This window comes from Marmota marmota, unplaced genomic scaffold (genome assembly GCF_001458135.2).
Source record: "Marmota marmota marmota unplaced genomic scaffold, marMar, whole genome shotgun sequence".
Lineage (NCBI taxonomy): Eukaryota > Metazoa > Chordata > Mammalia > Rodentia > Sciuridae > Marmota > Marmota marmota.
In genome coordinates, this window is record NW_025999962.1 from 6,252,858 (window position 1) to 6,266,062 (window position 13,205).

The 13,205-nt window shown below is 51.6% G+C and overlaps 1 protein-coding gene across 4 annotated transcripts in view; it reads right to left on the bottom strand.

Moving 5' to 3' along the window:
• The window catches only part of Zc3h7b (zinc finger CCCH-type containing 7B), a 31,832-nt gene that overhangs the window by 3,053 nt on the left and 15,574 nt on the right, over nt 1–13,205 (bottom strand). For all 4 annotated transcript variants that reach the window (XM_048803086.1, XM_015501870.2, XM_015501871.2 and 1 more), the window contains 10 exons: nt 13,015–13,176; nt 10,988–11,193; nt 9,534–9,634; nt 7,605–7,786; nt 4,777–4,862; nt 1,322–1,455; nt 1,061–1,166; nt 851–959; nt 448–581; nt 182–345 (listed from right to left, as the gene is read on the bottom strand). In XM_048803086.1, coding sequence (XP_048659043.1) covers nt 182–345; nt 448–581; nt 851–959; nt 1,061–1,166; nt 1,322–1,455; nt 4,777–4,862; nt 7,605–7,786; nt 9,534–9,634; nt 10,988–11,193; nt 13,015–13,176 — 1,384 coding nt within the window. The remainder of the gene's footprint in view (nt 1–181; nt 346–447; nt 582–850; nt 960–1,060; nt 1,167–1,321; nt 1,456–4,776; nt 4,863–7,604; nt 7,787–9,533; nt 9,635–10,987; nt 11,194–13,014; nt 13,177–13,205) is intronic.

The window sequence follows — 13,205 nt, forward strand, 5'->3', positions numbered from 1 at the left end:
CCCCCCAATCCTGCCCCACCCCCACCACTCAGGGCTGTACTCAAACCCAAGACATACCAGGCCCTAGAGGCCATCTCTAGGCCAAGAGGAGCCAGAACTGGCCAGTGTATCCATGTCCTCAGGCCCACCTGCATCCCACCAGGCCCTGCTGCGCTGCCCCACCCTGCCCTTCTTGGAGCACCTGTCGCAAAGCCGGAACTCGCCCATGGGGAAGCGGTAGGCCCAGCCGCTGGCATCACTGTCCGATGTGAAGACCTTTTCCTTGTGCTTCTCGGACTGTATGTGCTGCTGCCACTGCTTCTTGCTGTTGCTGTTCTTGCCACAGAGCCAGCAGTGGTAGCCCATCTGGGGGCATAGTTGCTGTGGGTGCCAACTCCCCACCTGCCCGCCAGCCAACCCTTCCAGGTTGCCCTCCTGGGTCAGGTGTAAGCCATGGCCCAGGCTTACCATGATGTCGGCGTAGTCTGTGGGCATCTGGATCTGCTTCTCTCCTTCCCGAGAGCTGATTGGGGTCCCTTCCCCAGGCTTTCCTGGGTTGTGTTTTTTCAGCCACATGTCATAGGTCTGCTGCATGTCCAGGACTGACCAGGGGACAGAGTACCTAGTGAGGGGGCTTCCCTAACATCCATTCTGCCCAATGGATCTATTGGGCAGAATGGATCCGTGATCCCCATTGGACTTGGGAGCCATGGGACTCCAGGCTCTGTTGCTAAGCTACCCACCCCTTGGAGCCTGGTCAACTGGAGGCATGGCCTGCTGAGGCTGGAGAAACCCCTGGGAGGCAGAGGGAAGCCCAGCAAGCCCAGAGGGATGTCTAGCAGAGAGGAGCGGGGGCAAGTCTGCCACTCACTCTTATTTTCCTTCATGAATGTCCACATGTCCCTCTCCTCAGGGCTGTGTGCGAAGGAGCAGTTGCCCACATATTGGCACTTGCGGCCATTCTGCGCATGGATGCAGAGCTGGGGGAAGGGGGCAGGAGAACCCGTTGAGTCCCACCTACGGCAGGAAACACTTCAGGGCCCACAATCCCTGCCCAAGCTGTACTTGCCCCCAAGCTCACATCATATTGCTGTGGGAAGTTGCGAATGGATGGCAGTGGCCTCACTGACACCCATTTCCTCTTGGCCTTGGACATCACCAGAAGGACACGCCGTTCCTTGGTCCAGCTATAGGACAGAGAAGGAAGCCGGTAGAGAGCTTGGGGTGAAGCCTCAGAGCTGTGTGATCTCCTCAGAGAGCCCTGGCCTGAGTCTTTGTCTCTTCACCCATGGTGCATGGGTGGGCCCCATCCTGCCCAAGCCCCTGGCTGGTACCCGCTCACCAGTGACGGGCCTTGGCGCTGCAGTACTTGAGTTCCTTGTCAGGTTCCACCACCTGCCCGTTCCTCCAGCATTGGCCACACACAAACTTCATCTGTAGGTCAAAGGTACTGGGCCCATGTGTCCTTGGGGCACCCTGTATAGGGATGTGGGAGGGGTTGGTGACACCGCAGGTACCATGCTTAAGGTCCTGGGGTCTGTCACATGGGCAGCCTCTGGGAGTGCTAGGGCCACCCAAGTCTTAGAATGGGCTGGTCTACTCCTTGGGTCTACTGACAGCAGTGATTTCCCAACTGTAGGTCCGTTGGCTTCTTGGTGTTGGAGCCAGGCCAAGAATGGGGCTCCTGTTTCCTGACCAGGGGATCTTTCTGCCTTCCCTGGCTGGCTCCCACCTTTCCTCACTCCCTGAGCAGCCTGCTCTGTGAAGCTCCTGCATTTCCTGGGGCTCCTCCTGCCTTTGCACACACTGTTCTCTGTGTCGGGAACGCCAAGCCTCCATTTTTCGTCCAATTTGCTTTAGAAACTGTCCTTCAAAATTCAGTTCAAGCTCCACTTCCTGTAGGAAGTCCTCCCTGGAGCCCTCCTGGCAAAGGTGTCCCTTTTGTGAGCTCCCACAGTTGATGGACCACTGCACACTGACCAACTGATTTGGTCAGGAGTGCTGAGCCTGTAGAGAGCAGGAGTTCCAGAGGTGGGGTGGGCAGAGTGGATTCCACCTTGGGCAGCCCTGGACTCTGGCCCCTCCCCGATACTTCTTCCCCATCCTCTGTCATGCACCCCTGGAACAGGGCAAAGGGTCAAGAAGTGGGAAAAGTGCCCACCCCATGACCATGGCCAACCTGATGCTCTGTGAACCCTCCAGCTATCCCCCTTCCCTCCTGTTAGCTAAAGCCTCCCCATTCTCCTGGGATCCTTGGGTGTGGAGTTACCCCTTTGGACAGCCCATGTTCCTCCAGACTGGCAAGTACATGTATCCTGCTATGGTAATCACCCCAGGACAGGAGCTATGGCCCACACCCCTGTGACCCAGCAAGCCCAGACCAGGGCCTGCCCTGGAACAGGGAAGAGCTCTGTCCTCAATACTGACTGACCCCTGGTCTGGCACTGGGCAAGCTGCAGCCTGGCTCAGCCCCAGGATAATGCACATTAATCCCAGGAGCGAGGGACTGGGATGAATAACTAGGATGTAGGGAGCAGGCAGATTACCCACACGCTCATGATTTCTGGATGTTCCTCTTGATTGTCACAAGAAGCACTAAGAGGAAGGTACTATTCCCATTTCACAGCTGAGGTAGTGGGGTGCCCAGGGGTGTGGTGGCTCAGACCTTGCTCCAAAGAACAGCCACACTGGTTCTGAGCTCCTAATAGGCTCAGGCACAGTGCCCACACTTCATAACCACGTGGTCTCACCAGCTTCCTGATAACTCTCAGAGTGGGTGGGATCCTTCCCGATCCCATTTGATTAAGCAGAGTCAGGCTCAGAATGGTTATCACACTCCCTCAGGTAAGTGGCCTGAGGACAGGGGTTGGGTCTGAGGTGGGCATTTGTGCTTCTTTCTCTGAGATGGCAAGCACAGGGCCCAAGCTGCTTCTGCCTGGTATCTACCTGTCCTTGGCCTCACGGAGCCACTGGCCTCATCCTTCAGATAATAAGCAAGGAAAAGCCTCCTGCCTGGGCCACAGTTGGCCTGGCATAGATTTCCTATTCTGAGCCAGGCCCCAGCATGGTAACTTGGGTGAGCAGGGTGGGACATTTGGCAACAAGAAGGGGATAAAGCCCTTCATGGTACCTGTGGCCACCTATGTTTACTGATTGTCCCTGGTATCCCTGGAAGCACCACTGGTCAGGAAGGAGGGATGTGGGGTCAGAGGGAAAGAGAGTTCGGGATTTGGTGCTCTCTCTTTAGAAGGCTAGGTGGCTGGTTCTGCCTAAGCCCTCGCTGCTTTCCTGTTGGGCTCCTGGCCAGGAGCAAGGAGACCAGGTGGAGCAGGGGTTGGCCAGGAAGTGGAGAAAGAGAGAAAAGGACCAGGAACAAGGAGACTAGAAAAGGAAGGCCCAAGGGGACAGGCAGCCGTACTGGCAAGCCTGGCCTGCTCCTCATTCAGGCAGGCCTCATAAGGAGTTAGGGGACCCAACTCTCCCTGTTTGGTTAGTGGATAGGTCTGGCATGGATGAAAGTATCATCCTCAGGTGTGGACAGAACAGAGGGCTCACCTTACACACACTGTCTCCTAGTCCCTGAGACCACCCTTCTAAGACTGGTGTCCACAATGCCATCTACAATTACAGTGATCACACAGCCTAAGGAGGCATAAGCACAGGGGCAGGGCAAGGCCTAGCATGTAACAGGGGGTTGATATGCTGCAGCTTGGATCCGCTCTGCAAGCCTCACCCCCACCGTAATGCTGGGCGAGGCAAGGTTTGATGATGAGGAACCCGATGGTGATGGGGTGAAAGGAATGGTGCAGGGCAAGCTCTAGGCAAAATGTCAGTGAACCTGGACCTGCCCCTTGGCAAGTCTCTAACATGCTGCAAGCCTCAGTTTCCCCATCTGCAAATTGAGAACTTTAATCAAAGTTAAATCAGGTTATAATGTTTAACCAAATTATCACCAGTAATAGGACAAACAGAGATAATATTCTCTGAGAACATGTCCTTGTCCCTGTGACATGAGGAAGCTGCACATGATCCCATAGGGAAAGACCTTTTACAAAACCACTGGCTCTTCAAAAACATCTGTGTCATAGAAGACAAATTGAGGAACTGTTTTAGTTTAAGGGGTCTAAAGAGACAACAACCACACACAGTGCATTAGCCAGAATTTTAGGAATAATTTATAAAATCTGAATAATACTTTCGTATGTCAATTTTTCCTGTAAGAAAGGGTCATTTTTTGGTACTGATGATTGAACCTGGGATGCTTTACCACTGAACTACACCCACAGCTCTTTTTTTTTTTTAATTTTTGAGACAGGGTCTCACTAAACTGCTGAGGCTGACCTGGATCTTGTGTTCCTCCTGCCTCAGTTCCCCCAGTCACTGGGATTAAAGGTGTGTACCACTGCACCTAGCTAGTGTCCTTATTTTTAAGACATATGCATGGAAGCGTTTCGGGTAAGAGGACATCATATCTGCAACCTACTCTCCAATGAGTAAAGTGAAAAGGTATGCACATTTATGTATATAACTAGATATGGGTATATGTATACATACACATTCAGAACAAAGCACAGACACACACACAGAGATGACAAAGACAGACACACAGACTACAAAGCAAGTGTGGGACATGGAAAAATGTTAGCTTCTTGGGAATTCAGAAAGGGTGTACATGGATTCTTCATACCGAGTCTTACAACTTTCCAGTACATATGAAATGAAATTACATCAGAGTAAAGGAATAGGCTAGACCTTGTGGGGCCTGATCCCACCCTCAGTGCCAATCCTGGGCCTTACCAAGCTGTTGCTGGCCTTTCCTGCATGGGCTTCCATCTGCTGCCAGTATTTCTTGGATTCCTGAACAATGTCTTCATGGGTCATGCCTGGGGAGGGTGGGGGCAGACACAGGTGTCCCTGAAAGGACTTGGCAAGGAGGGGTAAGGCATCTGCGGGGTACCTGTGCCACCTGAGGCTCAAGTAAAGGAGCCTTACCCCAATCAGGCCAGGCCACAGTAAGACTCAGGATACAGGGAATCCACTCATCCTCCCTAGTCAGTTTGCTTAACTGCAACATGGGAACAAAGGCCACCCCCTCCATTCCCCTGTTGGTATCGACCTCTCCTGGGCCTGCTGCTCAGCACCCTTTCCTGACCCCACCTCCTCCCTCAGTGGGGGTTCCGGCCTGACCCTGCTTAAAGCCCCTAGCCCACCTAGCTCACCAGCTCACGAAATTGTCATGGCTCTTCACTGCCAGTCTCCAAAGGGCAATTGCTGCAGATTGGTGGCCTGGACCCTCCCTGGATTTCCATCAGCTTCAGACCCTGGAGCCTCAACCCTACCCTGCCCCATTCACTGCCATAGTCCCCGCAGATAGTCTTCCTCCTTCCTTGGGGGCCTTCTGCCTTGCTGTTCCTTCTGCCTGGAACAGCTCTCTGCCCTTCTCTCAAAGAACCATTCTCCCCCATCTGATCTAAAATGCTCCCCCCCCCCCATGGCCCTGTCCTCTTGCTCTTCTTTACTTTCCTCAAGGAATCTACACTGAGAGGTCTGGCTCAGCACCTCTTCCTAACTCCTCCACTCTTTCTAGTGCCTTCCCACAGTTTGCTTTCCACTTATTCTGTAAATACTGCCCCAAAGCAGCTAATCATCTGGGCCACGCAATGCACTTTATACCCAGATTCTTGCTGATGATCTGCAATTGGGTATCTATAGCCTAGACCTCTCCTGTGAACTTCCAACCTCCCACATTTAGCTGCCTGCTCAACATCTCCACTTGAAGTCCCACAGGCAGCCCAGACTCCCTGTCCCATGCTGAGCCTTGAGGTCACCCCCCAAACTTCCTTCTCCTATAGCCTCCCCTTTCTCAGAACATGGAATTCCATTCTTCCACATACTCTGACCTTGGAATTGACCTTGATACCATCTTTTGTTTCATACTTCACATCTGGTCCATCAACAAATTGTATAGGTTCTACTATCAAAATATACCTGGAATATGACTACTTCTGTCACTTCCACTGCCACCATTTGGCCGGAGCCACACCCTCACTCATGTCTCTGCTTCTGCTCTTACTCCTCTTTTCTTCACCCAGCAGCTAAAGCATTGTGAAAACAACGCTGCACATCACATTTAAAACAGTCCCTGAGCTTCACATTTAGGACAAGGCCAACTGCAGACACACGCTGCTTAATGATGCTGCACCCTGAGAAATGTGCTGTTGGGGGATTGCCTCTTCTTTTGAATATTGCAGAGTGTACTTACACAGACCTACAGAGTGGAGGTAAGTGCTCCACCGGGCCTCTTGATGTAATCAAGAGATGTGTAAACAAGATGTATGACGCTTCTGCCAGTGTCACTGCTTTACAGCAAACTTTGATAAAAAAAAAAATAAAATAAAATGGGGTACATTCTAAAATTCCAGTAAAAAGTATAATCTAGGAAATACATAAACCAGTGACATGGTCATTTTGTTTATTATCAAGTTCCACGTACACAACTCTGCATTGCTTTTAAACGACTGACAGTGCAGTAGGTCTGTTTACACTAGGCACCACCACAAACAACTAAGAAACTTGTTGCACTGTGCTGTCATGACTGGGAGACAGGACGCTTTCAGCTTCATAATAATCTTACGGGACCACTGTTGTATATATAGTCCATCACTGATTAGAATATCGCTTTTTTCTTTTCTTTTTTTTCCTCCACCTATGTTCCCCTATATTTCTATTTAAGGCCAAGATACTCTTACACACTTGGGTCCCTGCAGACCCTGGAGCCTCAACTCTACCCTGCCCCATTCACTGCCATAGTCCCCACAGAGAGTCTTCCTCCTTCCTTGGGGGCCTTCTGCCTTGCTGTTCCTTCTGCCCTTCTCTCAAAGAACCATTCTCCTCCATCTGATCTAAAATGCTCCCCCTGTGGCCCTGTCCTCTTGCTCTTCTTTACCTTCCTCATAGCACCGATGCATATCTGAAATGATACCACTATGGATTCTCAACGACACTGATTTCCTACACACACAAAATGCTGCTAACTAAATCAGGGGAGAAGTGCACGTCATAGGTCAGATGGAACACAGGATGCGCTTCCCAAATTGGATATTGTGTCCTGCCCCCTTGTAAGTAAGTCCTCTGGAGCAAGGGCCTTGACCAGTTCATGGCTGAATCCTCTAACACAGAGAAACTACTCAATAAATCCCTCTTAGGTGAGCAAGTGGGTGAATATCTGGTAATCTGTGATGTAGAGATTAGGCTGGCACTTGCCAGGTGAGCAAATGGAGGCTAAGGGAGAGCCCCTTCACCTGACAGAGCCCCTTCATTCCCATGCAGCAAGTGGAGAGCTGGAGCAGGGGCCGGGTCTACCCAGCTCTGCAGCCTGGCTTGTACTCCCTCTCCACCTGTGTTCCCCTGACACTGCCCAGGTGGGGAGAAGCCTAGGATCCTCCAGGCCTAGAGGCTCCCCAACAGCAGGTCTTTGTTTCCTCTGTGACATTCAGGATGCACCAGCTGCTCCAAAGAGTTTGCCCAGTATCAGCTTCCTGACATCGCTTCCATTGGCCATCATGCCCTGGGGCTTCCACCCAGCCAGGTCCCACGTCCCTTCACCTGTCCTGCCTGCCCCTTACCTGAGTACTGCTGCAGCAGCCAGACCTTGAGCTCAATGAAGCTGTGGGCAAAGTGGCAGCTGTCCTCACGCAGGCAGCCGTAGCGCACCTCGTGGCGGCACACGTCGAACTGGAAGTGCTCCTGGAACTGGCGGATCTTGGAGTACTTGAGGGAGGTGGAGCGGACGATGTGCACCAGACACCTGGTGGGCAGGTGGCGAGGACACAATGCTGACTGCAGCCCTCCCGACCCTCCACCTTCCTGGGCTGCTGCCCTTCCCCATGCCAGGCAATCCTGAGGGGAGAGACTTGCCTGTGGATATTGTTGCCCCATTCTCTAATCCCAGAACGTGGTGGAACAGCAGATTAGGGGTTGGGGTCCTGCACCTGTGCAGACTTAGGCCTGAAAGTCCCAGGTCTGCTTTACTAGTGCCGGCCTAGTAAAGCTTCAATTGAGCAGGCTTCAATCCAGGGCCTGCTCCATCTGGAGCTGCCCAGAAGCAGAGGGCACCAGACCCCACCTGTCATGAGACTAGGAGAAGGAGTGCCTCTGGGTGGGAGAGGGAACTTTTCCCTTAGGTTTTGGGCTGGATGCCCTTCCTTTGGGCCCCAAAACTTTTCTTTCTTTTCTCTTTTAATTAACTTTTAAATTGGTGCATTATAATTATACATCTAGTGGGGTACACTGTGACATATTTGTATATGCACATAACATAATTTGGTCAAATTCATTCTCTAGTACTCCCTTTCCTTCCCCTGGCCCTCTTTCTCTACAGCTGTCCCTTCTATTTTCATGAGATTCCTCCCACCTTTTTTTTTTTTCCTTCTCTTTTTTCTCTACAGCTTCTATAAGTGAGAGAGAACAGGATCCTTGACTTTCTGAGTCTGGCTAATTTCACTTAATGCTTAAGTTCTGTGAATTTTCTGTGAATTACATAATTCATTTTTTATGGCTGAGTAAAACTCCATTGTGTATATATACCACATTTTCTTTATCTATTCATTTGATGATAGACACCTAGGCTGGTTCCATAAATGGGCTATTGCGAATCGCACTGCTATAAACATGCATACACAGCTATAGTACACTGATTTTAATTCCTTGGTGTAATTGGGTCGGTCATCTACTGGTTCCAGTCTTTGTCTTCTGAGGAACCTCCATATTGATTTCCACTGTGGTTGTTATAGTTTATCTTCCAACAGTGTATAGTGTTTCTTTCCCCCACATTCTTGTGGGCCAGGAATCTGTTTTTTTTTTTTTTCTTTCTTTTAAATTTTTATTTATTTTTATGTGGTAGTGAGTATTGAACCCAGTGCCTCATGTGTGCCAGGTATGTACTCTACCACTGAGCTACAGCCCCAGCCCTGGGCCAGGAATCTTAATGACCCTCACTGAAATCTAGGAATAGGATTGCCATTGATCTAACAGACGAGGAAACCTAGGGCTGCGCTGGCTAGTGCTTGAACATAAAGCCAGCCATGGGCCAGGCTGGGATTCAGACTCAGATGTGTCTGACTGCAGGGCCTGGGCTGCATACTGGGGCAGGGCCACAGCAAGCAAGAAGAGCAAAGGCAGCAATGCCAGATCCAACCCCATGCCTCCCATTCCCTGTCTGATGCTGACATCGTAACAATGATGGATGCCAGACAAAGAGTCAAGGTGGTGCCCCGACTTGCCTGCCAACTAAAGATGCTCCCAAGCTCAGCTTTCCCTTCTGTACAAGAGGGACAGTAACTCCTTCTCCAGAGGACTGCTGAGATAATCAAATACCTAAGACAATGGTTGGAATGAGTAGCTGCTCAATACACATGTTCCTGTCCTTCCAGGTGGAGACTGTCCTTTGTTTTGACACCCAAGTCTACTCTTAGTCCTCAGCCTTTCCCTAGCTATCAGAGCTGCCCCAGGGGGACTTTACCCATGCCCAGCCCCAGGATGCAGGACCTACTCACTTGTTGTTGTAGAAGCTGTGCTTGGCAGCTAGGTTGGAGCAGACAGATGGAGAATCCTTGGTGCCTTTGCTGATGATCCGGGGCTTGCTGTCAAAGCAGATCTGCCCAGGGAGGGGATGGGCTGGAACCCTGCGAGGCCACCTGGGGAAGGGGTAGGCTGGGACCCCACATGGGCACTTAGGGAAGGACAGCTGGTCCCTGAAAACCCTACCCTAGGTCAGAGTGAGGAAGGAAATCCCAGGGTCGGTGGCACCCATGTCTCTGGCTCTAGTTCACAGATAACCTGGGCCCTGGCTCTCTCCCTCTCCCTCCCTCTGATCCTACCAATCCAAATGCCTGGAGCATGGGGTTGTTCAATATCTCTGTGCCTCATTTTCCTCAACTGTAAACTGGGAATAACCATACCTGCTTTGTTCCACAGATTCACTATAAAAGTTGAAAAAAGATAAGAAGAAACTACAGGTGCTCTATAAACTGCATTCTGCCACCTGGCTGTGAGCCATGATTCCCAAGCCAACTGCCGGCCCAAGTACACCTGCTCTGAGGGTCAGGGAAGAGGTTGGCTGTGCAATGGATGAGCCACACCAAACCCTGCCAGCAATCCAGACCCCGAGCCCTTGCTCCACAGAGATGGACATGAAAATGTCCCTTGACCTTAACAAATGAGTCAATTTCTCTCCCAAGGCCAAGCATGGCCTTCTGTGACCACTCTGGAGAGGGACTTGATGACAGCTCAGTAGAACTGCTGAGAGCAGAGCTGAGCCCAGGGGGTCTGAGATGCAGAGACACGGGACAGCTCTCCAGGGTGGTCAGCTAGGGCACAGACAGGAAATGCAGCAGGCGTCAACGCTGGCACAGCTGGACTGGAGAGCGTGTCGAGGGAGGCATGAGGCGCAAGGTCATGAACTCCTTGCTGAGTAGGATTAATCACACCAGGCCCACATAGACATCCAGGGACAACCTGGATGAGCATCCCATCTGCCTGGTCCCAGGGGGGCTGGCCACGAGGACCAGCAGTGGCAGCTGACATTGAGAGGTGGGACTCACTCCAGGTCTAAAGCTCAGCTCTGCTCTGGACTAGCCGTGTGGCCTTCAGGCAGCTCCGTGCTTCCTCGAACCCCAGCATCACCATGCTTAAACAGGGACAGCCTGCCAGCATGGCCGGCAAGGTGGAAATGAGGATCTAAAGCCTGACAGGTGACTGTCAGGGAAGACAGGTGGGAGGGTTACTATTTCTTTCTGGCCCTGGTTTCCACATTTTTAAAATGAAGGACTGGATAGGGTCCGGTCTCTAGTGAGAACAGTCCAGGGATCTACTGATTCTGCAGTCAGGCCTCCCACAGCCACAGGTTCCAGGACTGACCCCCATAATGGCCGGTGCCCAGGAGCAACCCCAGCCCTGCGCGGGCCTTAGACTGTGGGGGAGGTAGTGGTGTAGGCAGGTGGGCAGGTACCTCACAGAGGAAGGTGAAGATGCCCTGGTGCTCCTTGAGGAGCTTAGCGATGGTGAGGCTGCCACGCTTGACACCCCCCAGTGGGTCGAAGAGCAGGTCACGGTTGAGGGTGCCCTTCCGCTCCTCGGTCCACACGTCGATCTCCTCCTGATGGTAGGCGAAGGTGCAGTTATCCCCGTACTTACAGTCCTGCTTGTTAATCATGTCTGCAAAGAGGCAACAGGACACACACGTTCTGCCAGGCAGGGACGGCAGCCTGCAACGCCCCCAGGATCCTGCTGTGGGCAGCAGGGCTCAGCTTTGCTAGGCTTGGTGTCCTCCTTACGAAGATACCTTCCAAAATGTCAACCAGGCCCCTCTGTGCTGGACACCTGCAGAGCTTGGCCAACACTCCTGCCCACCTGCCCCCAGAGCATCTTCTTCTGTAGGACAAAAAGCGTTCAAAAGGTTTATGGAAGTATGCAAGCCTCTATGTAAATGGAAAGGATTTTTTTTTTAATTATTATTCACCAGGAAACTAACACTGCATGGTTCAGAACATGGACTTCCAAGTCAGAGAAACTTGCGCTGGGACTCCTTGTCACTCCCTGCATTTTGGCTGTTTTTCCATGAGCAGAGGACACTGAGTTGTGGGGACTGAGGCCAAGGAAGTTGGAGAGAGAAGTAGGCTCAGACCTGGGAAAACTGCCTTCCTAGGGTGGATCTGATGTTTTCTTTCCTTCTCCTCTTTCTAAGTTGGCCTTGACCCAAATTCCACTGGACCATACCACAAGGCAACATGGGACATAGACACAGAGAAATGGGTCACATCCCCAGGTACAGGTGAGACAGGTGCAGGGAGAAGCATTGTGGGAAGGGGTTTCCCATAGAGGATGTGCCACAGAGTCGACGGGAGGGTCAGTCTGTTTGGGGAGAGGTCAGGACAGAGGTAGGAGGAAGCAGGCATGGGTACCCGTAGGCCTGTTCAATTTGGACTCAATCTAACTGACCATAGCAGGGCTTCAGGAAGGATGGGGAACTGGTCCCAAAAGCCTGGGTAGGTGACTGCCGCAGGCTGGGTCAGGAGACAAAGGCACTGCCTGGCAGACTCTCAAAGCCTTGGTCGCCTCATCCAGAACTGTGAGGACACAAGTTGGTAAGTGCAGAAGAAGTATTGCGCTCTAAAGCACTTAATGATGTCACAACTTCACATACTGCCATGTGGACTGAACCAAATTGCTTGGTTGGGGAATAGAAGAAAGCAAATCAGGTACATGACAATGTCCATCCAATACTGACCAGACTTCCATGAGACGGAAATGAGAATAGTGACAATAATGTAATCAATCAAAAGGACTTTTTTTTATACTGAGGATTAAGCCCAGGGGTACTTTACCACTGAACCACTTCCCCAGCCCTTTTTATTTTTGATTTTGAGACACTCTCCAAGTTGCTTAGGACCTTGTTAAGTCGCTGAGGTTGGCCTTGAACTTGTGATCCTTCTGCCTCAATCTCCTGAGTTTTTGGGATTACAGGTGTGCACCACCATGCTGGCTAAGAACTGACATATGTCAAGACCTAATGCTTTCTGTGCATTCTCTCCACATCCCCCTAGTAGCCCTTTGGGTCCTTACAGTGGTAAGAAATCAGTTCTCCATGAACTGTAGGACCCTCGCACTTGAGAGCACAGGCCATCAGAGGGCTCCAGATCCATGCAATGTCCTGAATGTTTCCCATGGGTCTCTGGAGCCAGTCAGGATAGGGGATGCTCATTCTGACAGGGAACTTGGGCCTCAGAGCTCAGCTTCCTCACCTCTCTTATGTTGTATTTTTTATACCTTTATTTTATTTATTTATGTGGTGCTAAGGATTGAACCCAGTGCCTCACATGTGCCAGGCAAGTGCTCTACCACTGAGTGACAACCCCAGCCCCCTCACCTCTCCTACGAATGTGATGACCACACCTGTTCCACTGCCTGCCACACAACAGTGTCTGGGGTGAGAGGAGCCAGGCTCTGGCTGTTCACCGGTCCTGTTGCAAATCTCACCTTTGCACAAGTAGTAGGAGCCCACGAAGCTGGTCTTGGTGGGCCGAGGTCGGATCCGCTTCCAGCTCTGGTCCTCGGAGCTCCGGAGCCGACCAAGTAAGATGTCCCGCTTACACTTATGCTCAAGGCCCTCACGATAGGTGTAGTCACCCGCCCTGGGGCCTGTGAGCAGGGCGGACAGCAGCAATAAT